Source organism: Bombina bombina, chromosome 6 (assembly GCF_027579735.1).
Source record: "Bombina bombina isolate aBomBom1 chromosome 6, aBomBom1.pri, whole genome shotgun sequence".
In the NCBI taxonomy this organism is placed as follows: domain Eukaryota; kingdom Metazoa; phylum Chordata; class Amphibia; order Anura; family Bombinatoridae; genus Bombina; species Bombina bombina.
Window position 1 is genome coordinate 532,128,861 of NC_069504.1, and position 21,781 is coordinate 532,150,641.

The window sequence follows — 21,781 nt, forward strand, 5'->3', positions numbered from 1 at the left end:
CTACTTTGCAAGAGCTCACGCCACTATACAGCCTCCTGACGCGCATGTGTGTTTAAATATAAATATATAGGCTGGCTATTCAGATTTGAAGAGCTTTAAATAATTATTCCTCAGAAACATTGGTGCTGCTTCTTTTTAAAGGATTTAAGTCCCTGTCAATCCAGAGCTATTACAGGAGTGATTCACTGAAGTGCCAACTAATTTAAATTCTTAAAAAAAACTAGGCAAAGTTTTTATCAGATTAGTAATTCATTTTTAACAAAAATATTGTGCTTTTAAATGTTTTTAATGTTTATATTCCATAAAACAACTATATAAATGCAATCTATTATATGAATTAAAAGTTATTAAGCATTACAGAGAAATATTTTTCTCAAAGCCACATTTGGCACTAGAAATTCATTTGAATTACCACATTGCCCTGAAGCATCAGTTTTCTTTTGTTACCTGTGGAATTGTGCCAGAAAAACTAAACACCTGTCTCTTGTTATAGTTAATGAAGGTACATTTGAAAACTGTTCCATCAGATTGCATCAGTCAGAATTTTTTTTTTTTATTATTATTATTACAAGTTATATTTCTTAATGCGCAGACTGTCTACATAAGTGAATAATAGAAATGTACTTGATAACAGAAGTAAATAAAAAAAAATAATAATTTAGAATTGAAAGCTCTATCAGAATCGTGAAAGTTTGAGGAAAATCATTTTAAGTTGTCAACTTCTTCTGACCCTGTTATTTCTGCACAATGAGATGACTGTGGACAGAACCATTGACAGTGCACTTACAGCGGTAAACCAACTGGTAAACAGCAATGTGCCTTGTTATATCGTGGAAGGATTTTGACATTTCCATCTATTTGCTTGAATTCTTTGATACCTACAGTTCCTTCTTCTGCAAGGAATGAAATGGATTGGTCCATGCCTCCTCCCTCTGTACCAATATAACGCTCACATCCGGCACATGTCTCAGCAAGTTCCACCTGCAAATCAAAACTAATGTTAGTGAAACATTTTACACAGAACTGATGTTTTTCTAATAACAAAAAGTATCTACTACATGTTTTGTAATTACTACAAAATATGTGACTTATCAATGTTTAAAGGGACGATAAACACCAAACATTATTTAAGATTCCCCAGTTTTGCATAAACAACACTGTTATAGAAAACAAAATGTATGCTTACCTGATAAATTTCTTTCTCTTGTGGTGTATCCAGTCCACGGGTTCATCCATTACTTGTGGGATATTCTCCTTCCCAACAGGAAGTTGCAAGAGGACACCCACAGCAGAGCTGTGTATATAGCTCCTCCCCTAACTGTCACTCCCAGTCATTCGACCGAAGACAAGCAAGAAAAAAGGAGAAACTATAGGGTGCAGTGGTGACTGTAAAAATAAAAAACACCTGCCTTAAAGTGACAGGGCGGGCCGTGGACTGGATACACCACAAGAGAAAGAAATTTATCAGGTAAGCATAAATATTGTTTTCTCTTGTAAGGTGTAACCAGTCCACGGGTTCATCCATTACTTGTGGGATACCAATACCAAAGCTGTAGGACACGGATGAAGGGAGGGACAAGGCAGGAACTTAAACGGAAGGCACCACTGCCTGCAAGACCTTTCTCCCAAAAATAGCCTCCGAGGAAGCAAAGGTATCAAATTTGTAGAATTTAGAAAGTATGAAGCGAAGACCAAGTCGCCGCCTTACAAATCTGTTCAACAGAGGCCTCATTTTTAAAAGCCCATGTGGAAGCTACCACTCTAGTGGAATGAGCTGTAATTCTTTCAGGAGGCTGCTGGCCAGCAGTCTCATAAGCTAAACGGATTATGCTTCTCAGCCAAAAAGAAAGAGAAGATGCCGAAGCATTTAGGCCTCTCCTCTGTCCAGAGTAGACAAAAAACAATGCAGATGTTTGACGAAAATCCTTAGTAGCTTGTAAATAAAACTTTAAAGCACAAACCACGTCAAGATTGTGTAATAGGCGTTCCTTCTTTGAAGAAGGATTAGGACACAGTGACGGAACAACAATCTCCTGATTGATATTCTTATTAGATACCACCTTAGGAAGAAACCCAGGTTTGGTAGGCAAAGCTATCTGCATGGAAGATCAGATAAGGGGATCACACTGTAAGGCAGATAACGCTGAAACTCTTCGAGCCGAAGAGATAGCTACCAAAAACAAAACTTTCCAAGATAAAAGCTTGATACCTATGGAATGCAGACGTTCAAACGGATCCCCTTGAAGAACTTTAAGAACTAAATTTAAACTCCATGGCGGAGCAACAGGTTTAAACACAGGCTTCATTCTAACTAAAGCCTGACAAAACGCCTGAACGTCTGGAACATCTGCCAGACGCTTGTGCAGAAGAATAGACAAAGCAAAAATCTGTCCCTTTAAGGAACTAGCTGACAATCCCTTCTCCAATCCTTCTTGGAGAAAGGATAATATCCTAGGAATCCTGACTTTACTCCATGAGTAACCCTTGGATTCACACCAATGAAGATATTTACACCATATCTTATGATAGATTTTCCTGGTGACAGGCTTTTGAGCCTGAATTAAGGCATCAATGACCGACTCGGAGAAACCACGTTTTGATAAAATCAAGCGTTCAATCTCCAAGCAATCAGCCGCAGAGAAATTAGATTTGGATGTTTGAATGGACCTTGGAGTAGAAGGTCCTGCCTCAGCGGCAGAGTCCATGGTGGAAGGGATGACATGTCCACCAGATCTGCATACCAAGTCCTGCATGGCCACGCAGGTGCTATCAAAATCACTGAAGCTCTCTCCTGCTTGATCTTGGCAATCAGACGAGGGAGGAGAGGAAATGGTGGGAACTGCTAGAGCATCTATGAGCGCTGCCTGGGGATCCCATGACATGGACCCGTAACAAGGAAGCTTGGCGTTCTGACGAGATGCCATCAGATCCAGTTCTGGTTTGCCCCATAGTTGAATCAGCTGGGCAAATACCTCCGGATGGAGCTCCCACTCCCCCGGATTAAAAGTCTGCCGACTTAGAAAATCCGCCTCCCAGTTCTCTACTCCTGGGATATGGATAGCTGAGAGATGGCAAGAGAGAATCTCTGCCCATAGAATTATCTTTGAAACTTCCAACATTGCCAGGGGGCTTCTTGTTCCCCCTGATGGTTGATATAGGCTACAGTCGTGATATTGTCCGACTGAAATCTGATGAACCTGACCGCAGCTAGTTGAGGCTAAGCCTGAAGAGCATTAAATATCACTCTCAGTTCCAGAATGTTTATTGGAAGGAGGGCTTCCTCCTGAGTCCACGAACCCTGAGCCTTCAGGGAGTTCCAGACTGCGCCCCAGCCCAGAATGCTGGCATCTGTCATCACTATAGTCCACTCTGGCCTGCGGAAACTCATTCCCCTGGACAGATGGACCCGAGATAACCACCAGAGAAGAGAATCCCTGGTCTCTTGATCCAGATTTAGCAGAGGGAACAAATCTGTGTAGTCCCCATTCCACTGATTGAGCATGCAAAGTTGCAGTGTTCTGAGATGTAGGCGGGCAAACCGAACTATGTCCATTGCCGCTACCATTAGGCCGATTACTTCCATACACTGAGCCACTGACGGCCGATAAGTGGAATGAAGAGCACGGCAGGAAGTTAGAAGCTTTGATAACCTGACCTCTGTCAGAAAAATGTTCATTTCTACTGAATCTATCAGTGTTCCTAGGAAGGAAACTCTTGTGAGAGGGGAGAGAGAACTCTTTTTTTCGTTCATCTTCCACCTGTGAGACCTCAGAAAGGCCAGAACAATGTCCGTATGGGACTTGGCGATTTGAAAAGTCGACGCCTGTATCAGAATGTCGTCTAGGTAAGGAGCCACCGGTATGCCCCGTGGCCTTGGTCTCGTGGCTAACCCGAAGGGAAGAGCCACCAACTGGTAATGCCTGTCTAAGAAGGCAAACCTGAGGAACTGATGATGATTTCTGTGAATCGGAATGTGGAGATAAGCATCCTTTAAGTCCACAGTAGTCATATATTGACCCTCCTGGATCATAGGGAGGATGGTTCGGATATTCTCCATATTGAAGGATGGGACCCTGAGAAACTTGTTTAGGATCTTGAGATCCAAGATTGGTCTGAAAGTTCCCTCTTTTTTAGGAACTATAAACAGATTGGAATAGAAGCCCTGCCCCTGTTCCTCCCTTGGAACTGGGTGGATCACTCCCATAACCAGTAGGTCTTGAACACAACGTAAGAATGCCTCTCTCTTTATCTGGTTTACAGATAATTGTGAAAGATGAAATCTCCCCTTTGGAGATGAAGCTTTGAAGTCCAGAAGATATCCCTGGAAAACAATCTCTAATGCCCAGGGATCCTGGATGTCTCTTGTCCAAGCCTGGGCGAAGAGAGAAAGTCTGCCCCTACTAGATCCGGTCCCGGATCGGGGGCTACTCCTTCATGCTGTCTTAGAGGCGGCAGCAGGTTTTTTTGGCCTGCTTCCCCTTGTTCCAAGCCTGGTTCGGTCTCCAGACTGGTTTGGACTGGGCGAAATTTCCCTCTTGTTTTGCATTAGAGGAAGCTGAAGCTGCGCCACTTTTGAAGTTTCGAAATGAACGAAAATTATTCTGTTTGGTCCTTAATTTATTGGACCTATCCTGAAAGAACGTGACCTTTTCCTCCAGTAATATCAGAAATGATCTCCTTCAGGCCCGGCCCGAAAAGGGTCTGTCCTTTGAAGGGGATGTTAAGAAGCTTAGACTTTGAAATAACGTCTGCTGACCAGGACTTAAGCCATAGTGCCCTGCACGCCAGAATGGCAAAACCTGAATTCTTAGCCATTAGTTTGGTTAGATGAAAAACAGCATCAGAAATAAAGGAATTAGCTAACTTGAGAGCTTTAATCCTGTCTAAAATATCATCTAACGGGGTCTCCACCTGTAGATCCTCCTCAAGAGACTCGAAGCAAAAAGCCACTGCAGCAGTAACTGGGGCAATGCATGCAAGAGGCTGGAGAATAAAACCTTGATGGATAAAAATTTTCTTAAGGAGACCCCTCCAATTTTTTATCCATAGGATCTAAGAAAGCACAACTGTCCTCGACGGGGATAGTTGTACGCTTAGCTAGGGTAGAAACAGCACCCTCCACCTTAGGGACTGTCTGCCACGAGTCCCGTATAGCGACATCTATGGGAAACATCTTTTAAAAGCAGGAGGGGGAGAGAACGGAACACCTAGTCTATCCCATTCCTTAGTAATAAATTCCGAAAATCTCTTAGGGACTGGAAAGACATCAGTGTAAACAGGCACTGCAAAGTATTTGTCAATTTTACACAATTTCTCTGGAACTACAATGGGGGTCACAGGTCATCCAGAGTCGCTAAAACCTCCCTGAGCAATAAGCGGAGGTGTTCAAGCTTAAATTTAAAGGCTGTCATTTCAGAATCGGACTGAAGTAACGTCTTCCCTGAATCTGAAATCTCACCCTCAGATAGCAACTCCCTTGCCACGGCTTCGGAGCATTGTGAGGGTATATCGGACATAGCTACTAAAGCGTCAGAAAGCTCTGTATTTTTTCTAGCCCCAGAGCTGTCTCGCTTTCCCTGTAACCCTGGCAGTTTGGACAATACCTCTGTGAGGGTATTAGTCATAACTGCCGCCATGTCTTGTAAGGTAAACGCATTGGACGCGCTAGATGTACTTGGCGTCACTTGAGCGGGGGTTATAGGTTCTGACACGTGGGGAGAGCTAGATGGCATTACCTCCCTTTTGTCAGTCTGAGAAACCTCTGGTGATAAATCTTTAAATGTGAAACAGCAATTAAACAAAACGGTACTGTGCCTTTAAGAGAAAAAAACTATCACAAAAACTGCAAAACAGTGTTAAAAAGTAGTAAACTCTTCGAAATTTTTACAGTGTGTATAAGGGACTAAAGCAGCATTGCACCCACTTGCAAATGGATGATTAACCCTTTAGGCCCCAAACCGGATTTGAAAAATACCTGCCCTCAAATACGATTTAGGGAAGAAATAAGCCATCTATAGTGGTCCTCAGATGCTAGAGGACTCCTTTAGGGAAGCTGGATGTCTCAGTCTGAATAAGAACTGCGCATCTAGAGCGTGAAAATAGGCCCCTCCCACCATGCACTCAATGTCAGAGGGCCTTAAGAAAATACTCCTAGGAGTATCTGACTAGCCATGTGGAAACTAGGCCCCAAAAAAACGATTTATCACCCTCAGAGAAAAAATGTTCTTTCTATATAACATGTAAACGTTTTGTCACTAAGAAATATGAGTATTAACATGAATATTACCCTTTTTTGTAAGCAAGATCCCAGTCGTTGTTAAATCACTGCATCAGGCTTACCTCAATTATACAAGGCTCTGTCAGCATTTTCTAGATCTTATCATCTCTCTAGAAATAAATATTCTGAACATACCTCAAGGCAGGTAATCTGCAAACCGTTCCCCCAACTGAAGTATTTCCCATACTCTTCAGTTATGTGTAAGAACAGCAATGGACCTTAGTTACAAACCGCTAAGATCATCAACCTCCAGGCAGATTCTTCTTCTAATTTCTGCCTGCGAGTAAAACAGTACGACGCCCGGTACTGTTTAAAAATAGCAAACTCTTGATTGAAGGTAAAAACTACACTAAGTCACCACCATAGCTCTTTGATACTTCCTATCTTGTCGAGAGTTGCAAGAGAATGACTAGGAGTGGCAGTTAGGGGAGGAGCTATATAGACAGCTCTGCTGTGGGTGTCCTCTTGCAACTTCCTGTTGGGAAGGAGAACATCCCACAAGTAATGGATGAACCCGTGGACAGGATACACCTTACAGAGAAATATACTTTTTATGTCTGCTATTACCTTGTATCTAAGCCTCTGCAGATTGCTTCCTTATCTCAGATCTTTTGACCAGACTTGCATTTCAGGCAATTAGTGCTGACATAAATATAAATACGTGCGTGAGCACAGTTTTATTTATATGAAACACAATGAACTAACGCCCTCTAGCTGTGGAAAACTGTCAAATGCATTCAGATAAGAGGCGGCCTTCAAGGGCTTAGAAATTAGCATATGAGCCTACTTAGGTTTAGCTTTCAACTAATACCAGAGAGAACAAAGCAAATTTGATGATAAAGTAAATTACAAAGTTGTTTAAAATTGCATTCCCTATCGGAATCATGAAAGTTTAATTTGGACTTACCCATCCCTTTAAAAAAAAAGTACAGAAACCTATGCCATTCTGGATATTAAAGGGGCATTTCAAGCACAAGATTTGTGTGGTTTTTTAAAATAAAACAAATGGGGACCAGATAAGATTTTACAATTGTTTGTCTTATGACTGCAGTAGTTGTGTGTAAATAATTCCAGTGAGAAACCAAAGATTGTAAAATAGTTAATGATTTTTTTTTAATATGATCGCATTTGGCGGCAAAAACGGTGGCATGAAATATACCAAAATAGGGACCTAGATCAATACCTTGGTTGTCTTCTAATATATATATATATATATAGTATATAATATATATATATATATATATATATATATATATATATATATATATGTATATATATATATATATATATATATATATATATATATATTTGATAAGTAAATTAAAAAAAACACAGCTCTACTTCTGTTTAAATAGAGTGATAGCAAAAATGCTAAAATTCTCCTAGTACTTTGGGCACATTTTCTCTAAAATTCCTGGCCCTTAAGGGGTTAAAGAGGCTAATAAAAAAGGTGTGAAAACTAGAAAAATCTTTATACAGGAAAATCTACCCCAAAGTATAAGAGGTTATTTTTTAGTATAGAGTATTTACTATATTTCCAGATCTATCGATACAGTGGAGCACAACAGCATAACTATACAAAATATTGTATTAGCTTGTTACTTAATAAAACTGATAGTCTGCACTAAGTGTACACTCTGTAGATTGTTGTGTATTCAATATATTCAGAACAGTAGAAATTAGATTTTAATGGGCTAAAACAATGAGTAAAACTAATTTGCAGCTTATTTATTTTATATGCCAGGCCATATTGATTAATGAACTCTTGGGCCTTTAAACTCAATCACCTATAAAACTATTAATTAAGGAAAATAAAATAGCACTGCAATAAACATTTATTATGTATTTTGCAACTATTGCTGTAAATGATTTAAGAAACATGTGCTTGTTTTATTTCCATCAGCTTAAATGCTTTAAAATAGTTATTCTGCTTTGTTTTCAATACAGTATTTAATCTGATATATATTTTGCATATACAAAATGTAATTTTCCTTTAAAGGGACATAATACTCATATGCTAAATCACTTGAAACTGATGCTGTATAACTGTAAAAAGCTGACAGGAAAATATCACCTGAGCATCTCTATGTAAAAAAGGAAGATATTTTACCTCACAATTTCCTCAGCTCAGCAGAGTAAGTTCTGTGTAAAAGGTTATACTCAGCTGCTGCTTAGCTGCAGATAAAAAAATAAATAAATGAAGCAATGAACAGCAGCCAATCAGCATCAGCAGTGCTGAGGTCATGAACTCTTTTACTGGGATCTCATGAGATTTAACTTAACTCTCATGAGATTTCATTGTAAACTTCCTTACACTGAATAGGGAAATAAGATGAGTGTGCATGAAAGCTTTGCTCCTTCCGCTGTTCCTGGACAGAGCATACTAATTTGCTGCTTAGAAGTCCTTTTACAATGGGATGTGGCTACTGAGAAACTTTTGAGGTAAAATATCTTTCTTTTTTTACATAGAGATGTTCAGGTGATATTTTCTAGTCAGCTTTTTACAGCTATGCTGCATCACTTTCAAGTGTTGAAACATTTGGGTATTATGGCCCTTTAACTGAAAGAAAAATAGCACTAAAATGCAGACACTGAACACTTACTTAATTGTCCTCTAGTACAATTTGTTAATAATCCCCAGTTTGGCCCTCAGAGTCCCCCATTAACAATATATGCAACCGCCCACACTTTGTGGTTTCTATCCTATTTGCATGCCAACTGATGTGCAAGAACTTAAATTAAGTATAAAGCCTGCTTTACTCTGAATAATTATTTTTAGTTTTGCCAAAAAATATCAAATCTTGTGCAAACTCAATAATATTCATACTTGACTAAACATGTTAGCACTCCAGACATTACGGGTAACATTTCTAAATGGCTAAAAGGTGATTACTTTTAATGAAAATATTGGATTTCAAAATACACTTGATTTACTTTGATAAAGGTCACGGAAAGTCTTGCCCTATGGAGACGATGGTTCTTTCTTCCTCAATACATTAGGAAATTATCACAAACATTTGAATATTTGTTGTAGTTCTTAAAATTATGGGTTGCCAATTTTTGCTTTGTGGATTCTTTCTCCATTTGTATAAATTAGCCAAGTAAAGAGATTATTTGTAAAAAATATGTATGAGATGAGGGTGAATTGGTACATAAAGGAATATCGACAAAATATTTGCTTGTATTAGCAAAATGGTAGCAAATATAAAAAACATATATAATCAAGAGACGATAAAACTTAAGAACTCACAGGAAATTCTTAAACATATAATGATATTTACGATTAGTATTTCCTGTAAATTCTTATTTTTTCAGGATTAAAAACTTTAAATAACAGAGGAAGCATTGCTTCCCACTATTTATTATGAGATACAGGTGAGTATCCAAAGATAAATTTCCCTTCCACTTTTTTAATGTTTCAAAGTTGTTGTTTCCTCTTGTTAATTCAATCTCACTAGAGTAAAGTTGTACGGAAGCCACCAGACTCCAATATTACTATATAATTTATATCTTCAATTATTTTCCTTTGTTTTGTGCTGTTTAGATGCACCATTAAAGAATATGAACCAGTGTATATTTTCATACTTATTATTACATGTGTGTTAGGAGGAGGCATGTACACTGATATTTTGTGAAAGATGGGTATTAATATAAGTGAAGATGATGGATAGAAACCTGATTAGGCATTAAATTGATATTGTGAAGTGTTAAATATTTCCCTCTATAAACAGACAGAAAAACCCCTATACATTTTCCCTTCACATAGGCAGATATGTTTTTTTTAATATTATTTATGCTTAATTCAAAAATGCAAAGTATACTCAACAGAAAGGTATTACAGTCACAGTCTTATTTATTTAGCTATTTATTTTAAAAACCACACAAATCTTAGTTTGCATTACTTGAAAAAAATTGCAATTACAATACCATAATAATGTTACTAGGCTATCTTGGATCATTTTCTATTTTATATAAACGCATATTAAATTTAAAGCAATCTTTAAAAACTAACCCTTAACTAACCCTTAACTGTTTTTGCCTTTTCAATCTTCCTTCTGATACAGGTCCATTAATTTCAATCATTAAAAAGTTATTAAATGGTCTGAAGATCCACAAGAAACTATTCTATTGAGCTTCATGAGTCCTGCATTCTACTTTAATAAACATTTTTGACAACTTTGCTTTCTTCTTAATGGGCTATAAGTTTAATTATGCAGCTTTATTTCTTTCATGTAATTAGCAAGAGTCCATGAGCTAGTGACGTATGGGATATACATTCCTACCAGGAGGGGCAAAGTTTCCCAAACCTCAAAATGCCTATAAATACACCCCTCACCACACCCACAAATCAGTTTTTACAAACTTTGCCTCCTAAGGAGGTGGTGAAGTAAGTTTGTGCTAGATTCTACGTTGATATGCGCTCCGCAGCAGGTTGGAGCCCGGTTTTCCTCTCAGCGTGCAGTGAATGTCAGAGGGATGTGAAGAGAGTATTGCCTATTTGAATTCAATGATCTCCTTCTACGGGGTCTATTTCATAGGTTCTCTGTTATCGGTCGTAGAGATTCATCTCTTACCTCCCTTTTCAGATCGACGATATACTCTTATATATACCATTAGATCTTCTGATTCTCGTTTCAGTACTGGTTTGGCTTTCTACTACATGTAGATGAGTGTCCTGGGGTAAGTAAGTCTTATTTTCTGTGACACTCTAAGCTATGGTTGGGCACTTTTATATAAAGTTCTAAATATATGTGTTCAAACATTTATTTGCCTTGATTCAGGATGTTCAATGTTCCTTATTTCAGACAGTCAGTTTCATATTTGGGATAATGCATATGAATAAATCAATTTTTTTCTTACCTTAAAATTTGACTTTTTCCCTGTGGGCTGTTAGGCTCGCGGGGGCTGAAAATGCTTCATTTTATTGCGACATTCTTGGCGCTGACTTTTTTGTCATTGTCATTGTCATTTTTTGGCATTTTTTCCCATTCCTGAAACTGTCATTTAAGGAATTTGAACAATTTTGCTTTATATGTTGTTTTTTCTATTACATATTGCAAGATGTCCCAGATTGACCCTGAGTCAGAAGATACTTCTGGAAAACCGCTGCCTAGTGCTGGATCTACCAAAGTTAAGTGTATTTGCTGTAAACTTGTGGTATCTGTTCCTCCAGCTGTTGTTTGTAATGAATGTCATGACAAACTTGTTAATGCAGATAATATTTCCTTTAGTAATGTTACATTACCTGTTGTTGTTCCATCAACATCTAATACTCAGAGTGTTCCTGTTAACATAAGAGATTTTGTTTCTAAATCCATTAAGAAGGCTATGTCTGTTATTCCTCCTTCTAGTAAACGTAAAAGGTCTTTTAAAACTTCTAATTTTTCAGATGAATTTTTAAATGATCATCATTCTGATTCTGATAATGATTTCTCTGGTTCAGAGGATTCTGTTTCAGAGGTTGATGCTGATAAATCTTCATATTTATTCAAAATGGAATTTATTCGTTCTTTACTTAAAGAAGTCTTAATTGCATTAGAAATAGAGGATTCTGGTCCTCTTGATACTAAATCTAAACGTTTAAATAAGGTTTTTAAATCTCCTGTAGTTATTCCAGAAGTTTTTCCTGTCCCTGATGCTATTTCTGAAGTAATCTCCAGGGAATGGAATAATTTGGGTAATTCATTTACTCCTTCTAAACGTTTTAAGCAATTATATCCTGTGCCATCTGACAGATTAGAGTTTTGGGACAAAATCCCTAAGGTTGATGGGGCTATCTCTACTCTTGCTAAACGTACTACTATTCCTACGGCAGATAGTACTTCCTTTAAGGATCCTTTAGATAGGAAAATTGAATCCTTTCTAAGAAAAGCTTACTTATGTTCAGGTAATCTTCTTAGACCTGCTATATCTTTAGCGGATGTTGCTGCAGCTTCAACTTTTTGGTTGGAAGCTTTAGCGCAACAAGTAACAGATCATAATTCTCATAGCATTATTATTCTTCTACAACATGCTAATAACTTTATTGGTGATGCCATCTTTGATATCATTAGGGTTGATGTCAGGTATATGTCTCTAGCCATTTTAGCTAGAAGAGCTTTATGGCTTAAAACTTGGAATGCTGATATGTCTTCTAAGTCAACTTTGCTTTCACTTTCTTTCCAGGGTAATAAATTATTTGGTTCACAGTTGGATTCTATTATCTCAACTGTTACTGGAGCGAAAGGAACTTTTTTACCACAGGATAAAAAATCTAAAGGTAAATTTAGGTCTAATAATCGTTTTCGTTCCTTTCGTCACAATAAGGAACAAAAGCCTGATCCTTCACCCACAGGAGCGGTATCAGTCTGGAAACCATCTCCAGTCTGGAATAAATCCAAGCCTTTTAGAAAACCAAAGCCAGCTCCCAAGTCCACATGAAGGTGCGGCCCTCATTCCAGCCCAGCTGGTAGGGGGCAGATTACGATTTTTCAAAGAAATTTGGATCAATTCAATTCACAATTTTTGGATTCAGAACATTGTTTCAGAAGGGTACAGAATAGGCTTCAAGATAAGGCCTCCTGCAAAAAGATTTTTTCTTTCCCGTGTCCCAGTAAATCCAGCGAAGGCTCAAGCATTTCTGAAATGTGTTTCAGATCTAGAGTTGGCTGGAGTAATTATGCCAGTTCCAGTTCTGGAACAGGGACTGGGGTTTTATTCAAATCTCTTCATTGTACCAAAGAAGGAGAATTCCTTCAGACCAGTTCTGGATTTAAAAATATTGAATCGTTATGTAAGGATACCAACATTCAAAATGGTAACTATAAGGACTATCCTGCCTTTTGTTCAGCAAGGGCATTATATGTCCACAATAGATTTACAGGATGCATATCTGCATATTCCGATTCATCCAGATCACTTTCAGTTTCTGAGATTCTCTTTTCCTAGACAAGCATTACCTGTTTGTGGCTCTGCTGTTTGGCCTAGCAACAGCTCCAAGGATTTTTACAAAGGTTCTCGGTGCCGTTCTGTCTGTAATCATAGAACAGGGTATTGTGGTATTTCCTTATTTGGACGATATCTTGGTACTTGCTCAGTCTTCACATTTAGCAGAATCTCATACGAATCGACTTGTATTGTTTCTTCAAGATCATGGTTGGAGGATCAATTTACCGAAAGGTTCATTGATTTCTCAGACAAGGGTAACCTTTTTAGGTTTCCAGAGAGATTCAGTGTCCATGACTCTGTCACTAACGAACAAGAGACGTCTAAAACTAAAATTGATTTCAGCTTGTCGAAACCTTCAGTCTCAATCATTCCCTTCGGTAGCCTTATGCATGGAAATTCTAGGTCTTATGACTGCTGCATCGGACGCGATCCCCTTTGCTCGTTTTCACATGCGACCTCTTCAGCTCTGTATGCTGAACCAATGGTGCAGGGATTACACAAAGATATCTCAATTGATATCTTTAAAACCGATTGTACGACACTCTCTGACGTGGTGGACAGATCACCATCGTTTAGTTCAGGGGGCTTCTTTTGTTCTTCCGACCTGGACTGTGATTTCAACAGATGCAAGTCTGACAGGTTGGGGAGCTGTTTGGGGGTCTCTGACAGCACAAGGGGTTTGGGAATCTCAGGAGGTGAGATTGCAAATCAATATTTTGGAACTCCGTGCAATTTTCAGAGCTCTTCAGTCATGGCCTCTTCTAAAGAGAGAATCATTCATTTGTTTTCAGACAGACAATGTCACAACTGTGGCATATATCAATCATCAAGGAGGGACTCACAACCCTCTGGCTATGAAAGAAGTATCTCGAATACTGGTATGGGCGGAATCCAGCTCCTGTCTAATTTCTGCGGTTCATATCCCAGGTATAGACAATTGGGAAGCGGATTATCTCAGTCGCCAAACGTTACATCTGGGCGAATGGTCTCTTCACCCAGAGGTATTTCTTCAGATTGTTCAAACGTGGGGGCTTCCAGAAATAGATCTGATGGCTTCTCATCTAAACAAGAAACTTCCCAGGTATCCTCAGGCGGAAGCAGTGGATGCATTGTCACTTCCTTGGAAGTATCATCCTGCCTATATCTTTCCGCCTCTAGTTCTTCTTCCAAGAGTAATCTCCAAGATTCTGAAGGAATGCTTGTTTGATCTGCTGGTGGCTCCAGCATGGCCTCACAGGTTTTGGTATGCGGATCTTGTCCGGATGGCCTCTTGCCAACCGTGGACTCTTCCGTTAAGACCAGACCTTCTGTCACAAGGTCCTTTTTTCCATCAGGATCTCAAATCCTTAAATTTGAAGGTATGGAGATTGAACACTTGATTCTTAATCAAAGAGGTTTCTCTGACTCTGTGATTAATACTATGTTACAGGCTCATAAATCTGTATCTAGGAAGATATATTATCGAGTCTGGAAGACTTACATTTCTTGGTGTCTTTCTCATCATTTTTCCTGGCATTCTTTTAGAATTCTGAGAATTTTACAGTTTCTTCAGGAATCGTTTGGATAAAGGTTTGTCTGCAAGTTCCTTGAAAGGACAAATCTCTGCTCTTTCTGTTCTTTTTCACAGAAAGATTGCTAATCTTCCTGATATTCATTGTTTTGTACAAGCTTTGGTTCGTATAAAACCTGTTATTAAGTCAATTTCTCCTCCTTGGAGTTTGAATTTGGTTCTGGGGGCTCTTCAAGCTCCTCCATTTGAACCTATGCATTCACTGGACATTAAATAACTTTCTTGGAAAGTTTTGTTTCTTTTGGCCATCTCTTCTGCTAGAAGAGTTTCTGAATTATCTGCTCTTTCTTGTGAGTCTCCTTTTCTGATTTTTCATCAGGATAAGGCGGTGTTGCGAACTTTCTTTTAAATTTTTTCCTAAGGTTGTGAATTCTAACAACATTAGTAGAGAAATTGTGGTTCCTTCATTGTGTCCTAATCCTAAGAATTCTAAGGACGTAGTTAGAGCTTTGAAATATTATGTTGAAGCTACTAAGAATTTCCGAAAGACTTCTAGTCTATTTGTTATCTTTTCCGGTTCTAGGAAAGGTCAGAAGGCCTCTGCCATTTCTTTGGCATCTTGGTTGAAATCTTTAATTCATCATGCTTATGTCGAGTCGGGTAAAACTCCGCCTCAAAGGATTACAGCTCATTCTACTAGGTCAGTTTCTACTTCCTGGGCGTTTAGGAATGAGGCTTCGGTTGATCAATTTGCAAAGCAGCAACTTGGTCCTCTTTGGCATACTTTTACTAAATTCTACCATTTTGGATGTGTTTTCTTCTTCTGAAGCAGTTTTTTGGTAGAAAAGTACTTCAGGCAGCTGTTTCTGTTTGATTCTTCTGCTTATAATTCAGTTTTTTTCATTATAAGATTTAAACTTTATTTTGGGTGTGGATTATTTTCAGCGGAATTGGCTGTCTTTATTTTATCCCTCCCTCTCTAGTGACTCTTGCGTGGAAGATCCACATCTTGGGTAGTCATTATACCATACGTCACTAGCTCATGGACTCTTGCTAATTACATGAAAGAAAACATAATTTATGTAAGAACTTACCTGATAAATTCATTTCTTTCATATTAGCAAGAGTCCATGAGGCCCACCCTTTTTTGTGGTGGTTATGATTTTTTTGTATAAAGCACAATTATTCCAATTCCTTATTTTTTTATGCTTTCGCACTTTGTCTTATCACCCCACTTCTTGGCTATGCGTTAAACTGATTTGTGGGTGTGGTGAGGGGTGTATTTATAGGCATTTTGAGGTTTGGGAAACTTTGCCCCTCCTGGTAGGAATGTATATCCCAAACGTCACTAGCTCATGGACTCTTGCTAATATGAAAGAAATTAATTCTTCAAGTAAGTTCTTACATAAATTATGTTTTCACAATATCATCAGAGACCCAGCCTACTGGCTCAAAATAAGCATATAATGATAAAGGCAAGATTGTAGATCTACAAATAAATCCTCTTCCTTAAAAGGACATAACCAATGTTATATAAAACAATGCTACTAAAAAAAGACGACCTTCTTAAATACAGCTTTTTCATATATTATTTTTTAAACTAATTCCCCCATTGCTGTACATCTAAACTTGCAACTAAATATCTCTGTGGTTCTTTCCATTCCCTTGCAAAGCATGCATCCAACATACTCAAGTATAGGTATTTTACAGGCAACATGTGTATACAATAATGTTAGCTTATTAATAGCATTCTATGTCCTTTTAACAATTTCTTGTATTCTGTATTCTACTGATAAGAGTCATCACCTGTGTTTTATTAAGTCTATTATTTAAAACCTATTATATTTTGTTTTAGTCCAGGACAAATAAAATAAATACATTCATAAACAGAAGCACTACATAAAAACAAGGTTTGGTGTTCATCACATTATTATACACACATTTTAAATAACCAATGCTTTGGCATAGTATGAATAAAAATTAAATATAGTTTAAAATATAGTTGCTTTCAATTTGAACATCGGTTATAGGATTTCAAAGTTACATTGTCATCCAGAATGACTAACATTCCTCAATGAGAAAGTTATTATACAATACTGATTATGAATTTTAGGCTACCTTGTTAAACTACTATTTGTACCTTCAAATTATCATTCAGAATGCTAGGATTTTATTACAAGGACAGAGACTTCATATTTTGTTTTTACTGCTCACAGCACTTACAAGCAATATAAACATTAACAGAAAAACACAGTAAACCAAGAACACAGGTAATAGACCAATGAAAGAAAGCCTTGAGTGGTCAAAAAAAAGTGACCAATGAGAGTAGTCCAAATATCCATAGAGTCCAGTAAGTCTGTAATCCTCCTCTTTTCTCTTTGCTGCTCATTGAGATAAGTTCACATTTCTATATTCACTTATTATATTGAAGTTATATTAAAGTTTATTGTTGTTTGTTTTAAAAGCTTATAATTATTTTGTTATTAATATTCTTCTGTTTCATTTTTTGTTTTATTATCTACTATAGTTTTATTTTGTTTTAGGTAAAGTTTGTTCTCCAACTTGTTTTATTAATAAAACATTTTATTTATTGCCTATTTCTTCATGGTTATTCTTTGTCCCAATCCTTAGTTATTAATATTGGTTTCCCTTACCTTTCGTTTTTCTCCCCTTTTCCCTTTCCTCTGGCTATCAGACATTACTAAGCATAGTGCCAGACTTTAGCCATGCCCCCTTTTATACTGCCTTCTTTCCCGGCCCATAGTTACCTCACAGACCGCCTCTGACATTCCTCAGACCGTCCCTCAGTTGGAAACTTGTAATTTTGTTTATTAGATATAATTACCTAAATGTTACATTAATTTGACTGCTTAGATAGCCTAGTAGTTTTTGCCTTTGCTTTAGACCTAACAGTCCCAAGTTCAATTCCCCATAGGTTTACATTAGTTTTGTATTGAGTTTTTTTTGCTGACATTGTTTACAATTATTGTAGCTTGATTTACTTATTATATATATACTAGTCCTAAAGCCCGCTCACCACGGGCCATTTTTTGCAGTACAGTGGTACCACCCCTTGCGTTCTCTCCCATCCCACTCTCTTTTGCTTTCTCTCTCTCCCCCCTCTCTTTTTGCGCTCTCTCTCCCCCCTCTCTTTTGAGCTCTCTCCTCTCCCCCTTTCTTTTGCGCTCTCTCCTTCCCCCCCTCTCTTTTGCGCTCTCTCTTTCCCCCCTCTCTTTTGCGCTCTCTCTCTCTATCTCCCCCTCTCTCTTTCTCTCTCCATCTCCCCTCTCTCTCCCCCCTCTCTCTCTCCCCTCTCTCACCTCTCTCTCTCTCCCCTCTCTCTCTCCCTTCTCTCTCTCCCTTCTCTCTCTCTCCCTTCTCTGTCTCTCCCCTCTCTCTCGCTCCCCCTCTCTCTCGCTCCCCTCTCTCTCGCTCCCCTCTCTCTTGCTCCCCTCTCTCTTGCTCCCCTCTCTCTCTCTCTCCCTCTCTCTCCCCCCCTCTCTCTCTCTTTCCCCTCTCTCTCTATCTCCCCCCTCTGTCTCTCTCTCTCTCTCTCTCTCCCCTCTCTCTCTCTGCCCCCTCTCTCTCTCTCCCCCCCTCTCTCTCCTTCTCTCTCTCCCCCTCTCTCTCTCACTCTCCTTTCTCTCTCTCCCCCCCTCTCTCTCTCCTCTCTCTATCTCCCCCCTCTGTCTCTCTCTCTCTCTCCCCTCTCTCTCTCTCCTCCCTCTCTCTATCTCCTCTCTCTCCTCTCTCTCTTTCTCTATCTCCTCTCTCTCTCTCTCTCTCTCTCTCCCCTCTCTCTCTCCTCTCTCTCCCCTCTCTCTCCTCTCTCTCTCCACCCTCTCTCACTCTCTCGCCTCTCTCTATCTCCCCCTCTGTCTCTCTCTCCCCTCTCTCTCTCTCTCCCCTCTCTCTCTCTCCCCCCCTCTCTCTCTCTCCCCCCTCTCTCTCTCTCTCTCTCTCCCCCTCTCTCTCTCTCCCCCTCTCTCTCTCCCCTCTCTCTATCTTTTGCGCTCTCTCTTTCCCCCCTCTCTTTTGCGCTCTCTCTTTCCCCCCTCTCTTTTGCGCTCTCTCTCTCTATCTCCCCTCTCTCTTTCTCTCTCTCTCTCCATCTCCCCTCTCTCTCCCCCTCTCTCTCTCTCTCTTTCTCCCCTCTTGTAACTGATCCTCACGCAGCGTCTGGAGTTAGCTGTCTCGCGCTGCTGTTTAAATTTCGGATGTGCGCGTGCGAGGTCTATTCTCAGCTGTGCGCTGCGCTTGTAACTGATCCTAACGCAGGGTCTGGAGTCAGCTGTCTCGCGCTGCTGTTTCAATTGCGGAGGTGCGCGTGCGAGGTGTCTCAGCTGTGCGCTGCGCTTGTAACTGATCCTCACGCAGGGTCTGGAGTCAGCTGTCTCACGCTGCTGTTTCAATTGCAGAGGTGCGTGTGCGAGGTTGGGTGCGTGTGCGAGGCCAAGTGTGTGGGTGTGAGTGCGAGGTGTATTCTCAGCTGTGTGCTGCTGCACGGAGGTGAGCGTGCGAGGAGGTCAATCTAAGGCCAAGTGTGTTTGTCTCTACTGCGCATGACGGCTTCAGACAAACACACTTGGCCTTTTATAATATAGGATATATATATATATATATATATACACAGTATATATTTATATTAATTCTACATTAGTTTTATTTATATTCTGAAGTATATACAGTAAATTTATTATTTAGAGGTATTAATTTAAATTCCTCAAAATGTCTGAAGAGAATTCCTTATCAGAAAAATCTGTTCAAAATATGATTCAAAGTTGTATGGATAATTTAAAGCAGCAGTTTAATTTGTAAATGTAATCTGTAATGCAGTCTGTCTCTGACATTCAACCTAATATACATAAAAAAGCTGCTCAAAAAAGGAAGCATTTAGCTCAGCAATCTAAAGTTAAAGCTCCTAAAGGCCTCTTTAGATCAGACTGCAAAATCTAAACAAAGTATCTATTCAGACTCTGAATCAGAAATAGATGTTCAACCCTGTAATAATAAAAGCAGAAGTCACTTAGACGAAGATTCTACAATAGAGTTGTCTGACTCCGATATAGAAATGGGTTGTGAAGCTGAGACTTCAGAGGATTCTCTATATACACCAGAATTCTCAGAGTCATCTTCTGATGATGATTCTCCTAAGAGAAAAAAGTGTGATAAATCTAAACCTAAACTTATTGATAGCAAAGGTCAATTATACTTAGATCCAGATGACCTTCTGAATCCCAGATCTTCTCAATGGAGACCCTCAAAAAGGGTGGCAAATTTCCTTGACCATTATATTAGAAAACCTCTTTCTAAAAAAGCTAAGAATACTTTAAGAGCAGAGTGCCCCAGACCGGAGCTCCCTAATAACACTTGTGTTACTCCGGATATTGATACCAATTTGTTAAAATTCTTAGGAAATAGAAATTTTAACTTTTGTAAAGGCCCAGATAGATTTCTCAAATCCTGCCAGGATAAATTTTTCAATACATTAGGTCCAGTTACCAAGTTGTTCGAACTCTCAGAAAAAGGTATCTCTAAAGAAGCTTCCCTAGATCCTTATATAGTTAGGGAATGGCTTCAGCGGACTGTGTATTTAATTGGTGACGCAAATACATCTATTGCCACTCAGAGACGTAGGTTGGTTCTAAGACGTATTGACCCAAAAATTCAAGACAGAGATGGGCCCTTTGGCTAATGTTCTCCTTTTGGTGAACAAGGCCTTAAAAAAATTAATAATTATGTGAATTCATTTAATTCTCTCAATAAAAATAAATTAAATACTAAAAAGATTTCTTACCCTCCTCAAAAAAACTTTTTTGACAGGGCCGGGAAAGGTAGTGGCCACTTTCCCGGTTGCACATTTGTCCCCAGGTCTCAATTTCAAAACAACTTTCTTCCCATCAAGAGCTAGAACATGGAACTTCAGAGGTTTTCGCTCCAGAGCCCAAAGAAGACCATTTCAAGGTAAATCTCTCTATTCCCTTTACCAATTCTTTCCCACATTTAGTGGGAGGAAGATTTAAACACTTTATTCACAACTGGGAAAAAATAACTTTAGATCCTTGGGTCCCTCAGACTATTTTCTGGTCTCCATCTAAATTTAATTCTTCCTCCTTCTCAACTCAAAAGACCCGACCCAATAAGATTTTCTTACAGGATTCCAACCTATTAGACAGAGAACTCAAAAATATGCGATAGAACTAGCTCCATCAATAGAAAACTCTTTCTTAAGCAACATGTTCTTTGTAAAGAAAAATGAAGGAAATTTGCGACCAGTCATACATTTAAGAAATCTAAACCAATTTTTAGAATACAATCATTTCAAAATGGAGGGTATTCACCTTCTCAGGGATTGCCTGCTGGACAGAGATTGGATGGTAAGATTAGACTTGAAGGATGCTTAGTTGACGGTCCCTGTACATCAGTCTTTCAGAAAATTCCTTTGATTCCTTTGGAAAGATTCAGTTTGGCAGTTTACCTGTCTTCCCTTTGGCCTATCCTCCGCTCCATGGGCGTTTACAAAAATCCTAAAACCGGTTGTAGCCTGGCTCCGCTTGAGAGGGATTAATTTAATAATTTATTTGGACGACATCCTTCTTATGAATCAGGATCATGCTACTCTCCTGCTTCACTTTTCTATCACTATCAATCTTCCTCAAGATTTAGGTTTCCTAATCAACTTCAACAAATCAGTTGTTTCCCCATCTCAGAATGTATTTTTTCTAGGGTTTTCTATAGACACCAAACTTTCTACTCTAAGTCTTTCCTTACAAAATATTTCAAATATCAAGAAAGAAAATTCCTCTCTTTTAAAGAAGAAGACCTTCCCCATCAGACTGTTGGCCAGGATTATAGGGTTGCTTTCTTCTTACATTCAGGCTATCTTTCCTGCCCCTCTTCATTACAGAGCCCTTAAACACCTGAAAATATATTTTCTTCGCAGAGGTTTCTCATACTCTCACATGATCTCTTTATCCTCAGAAGCCAAAGAAGAGATACAGTGGTGGCTTTCCAACATTTCTGCTTGGAATTGGGACTCTTTCTGGGTGTGACGGATTGACATAAGG

At 38.9% G+C, this 21,781-nt stretch overlaps 1 protein-coding gene across 1 annotated transcript in view; it reads right to left on the reverse strand.

Annotated features, from left to right (window-relative positions):
• The window catches only part of GALK2 (galactokinase 2), a 672,315-nt gene that overhangs the window by 219,356 nt on the left and 431,178 nt on the right, over nt 1-21,781 (reverse strand). Inside the window, 1 exon segment of the mRNA XM_053717454.1 lies at nt 883-981. Coding sequence (XP_053573429.1) covers nt 883-981 — 99 coding nt within the window.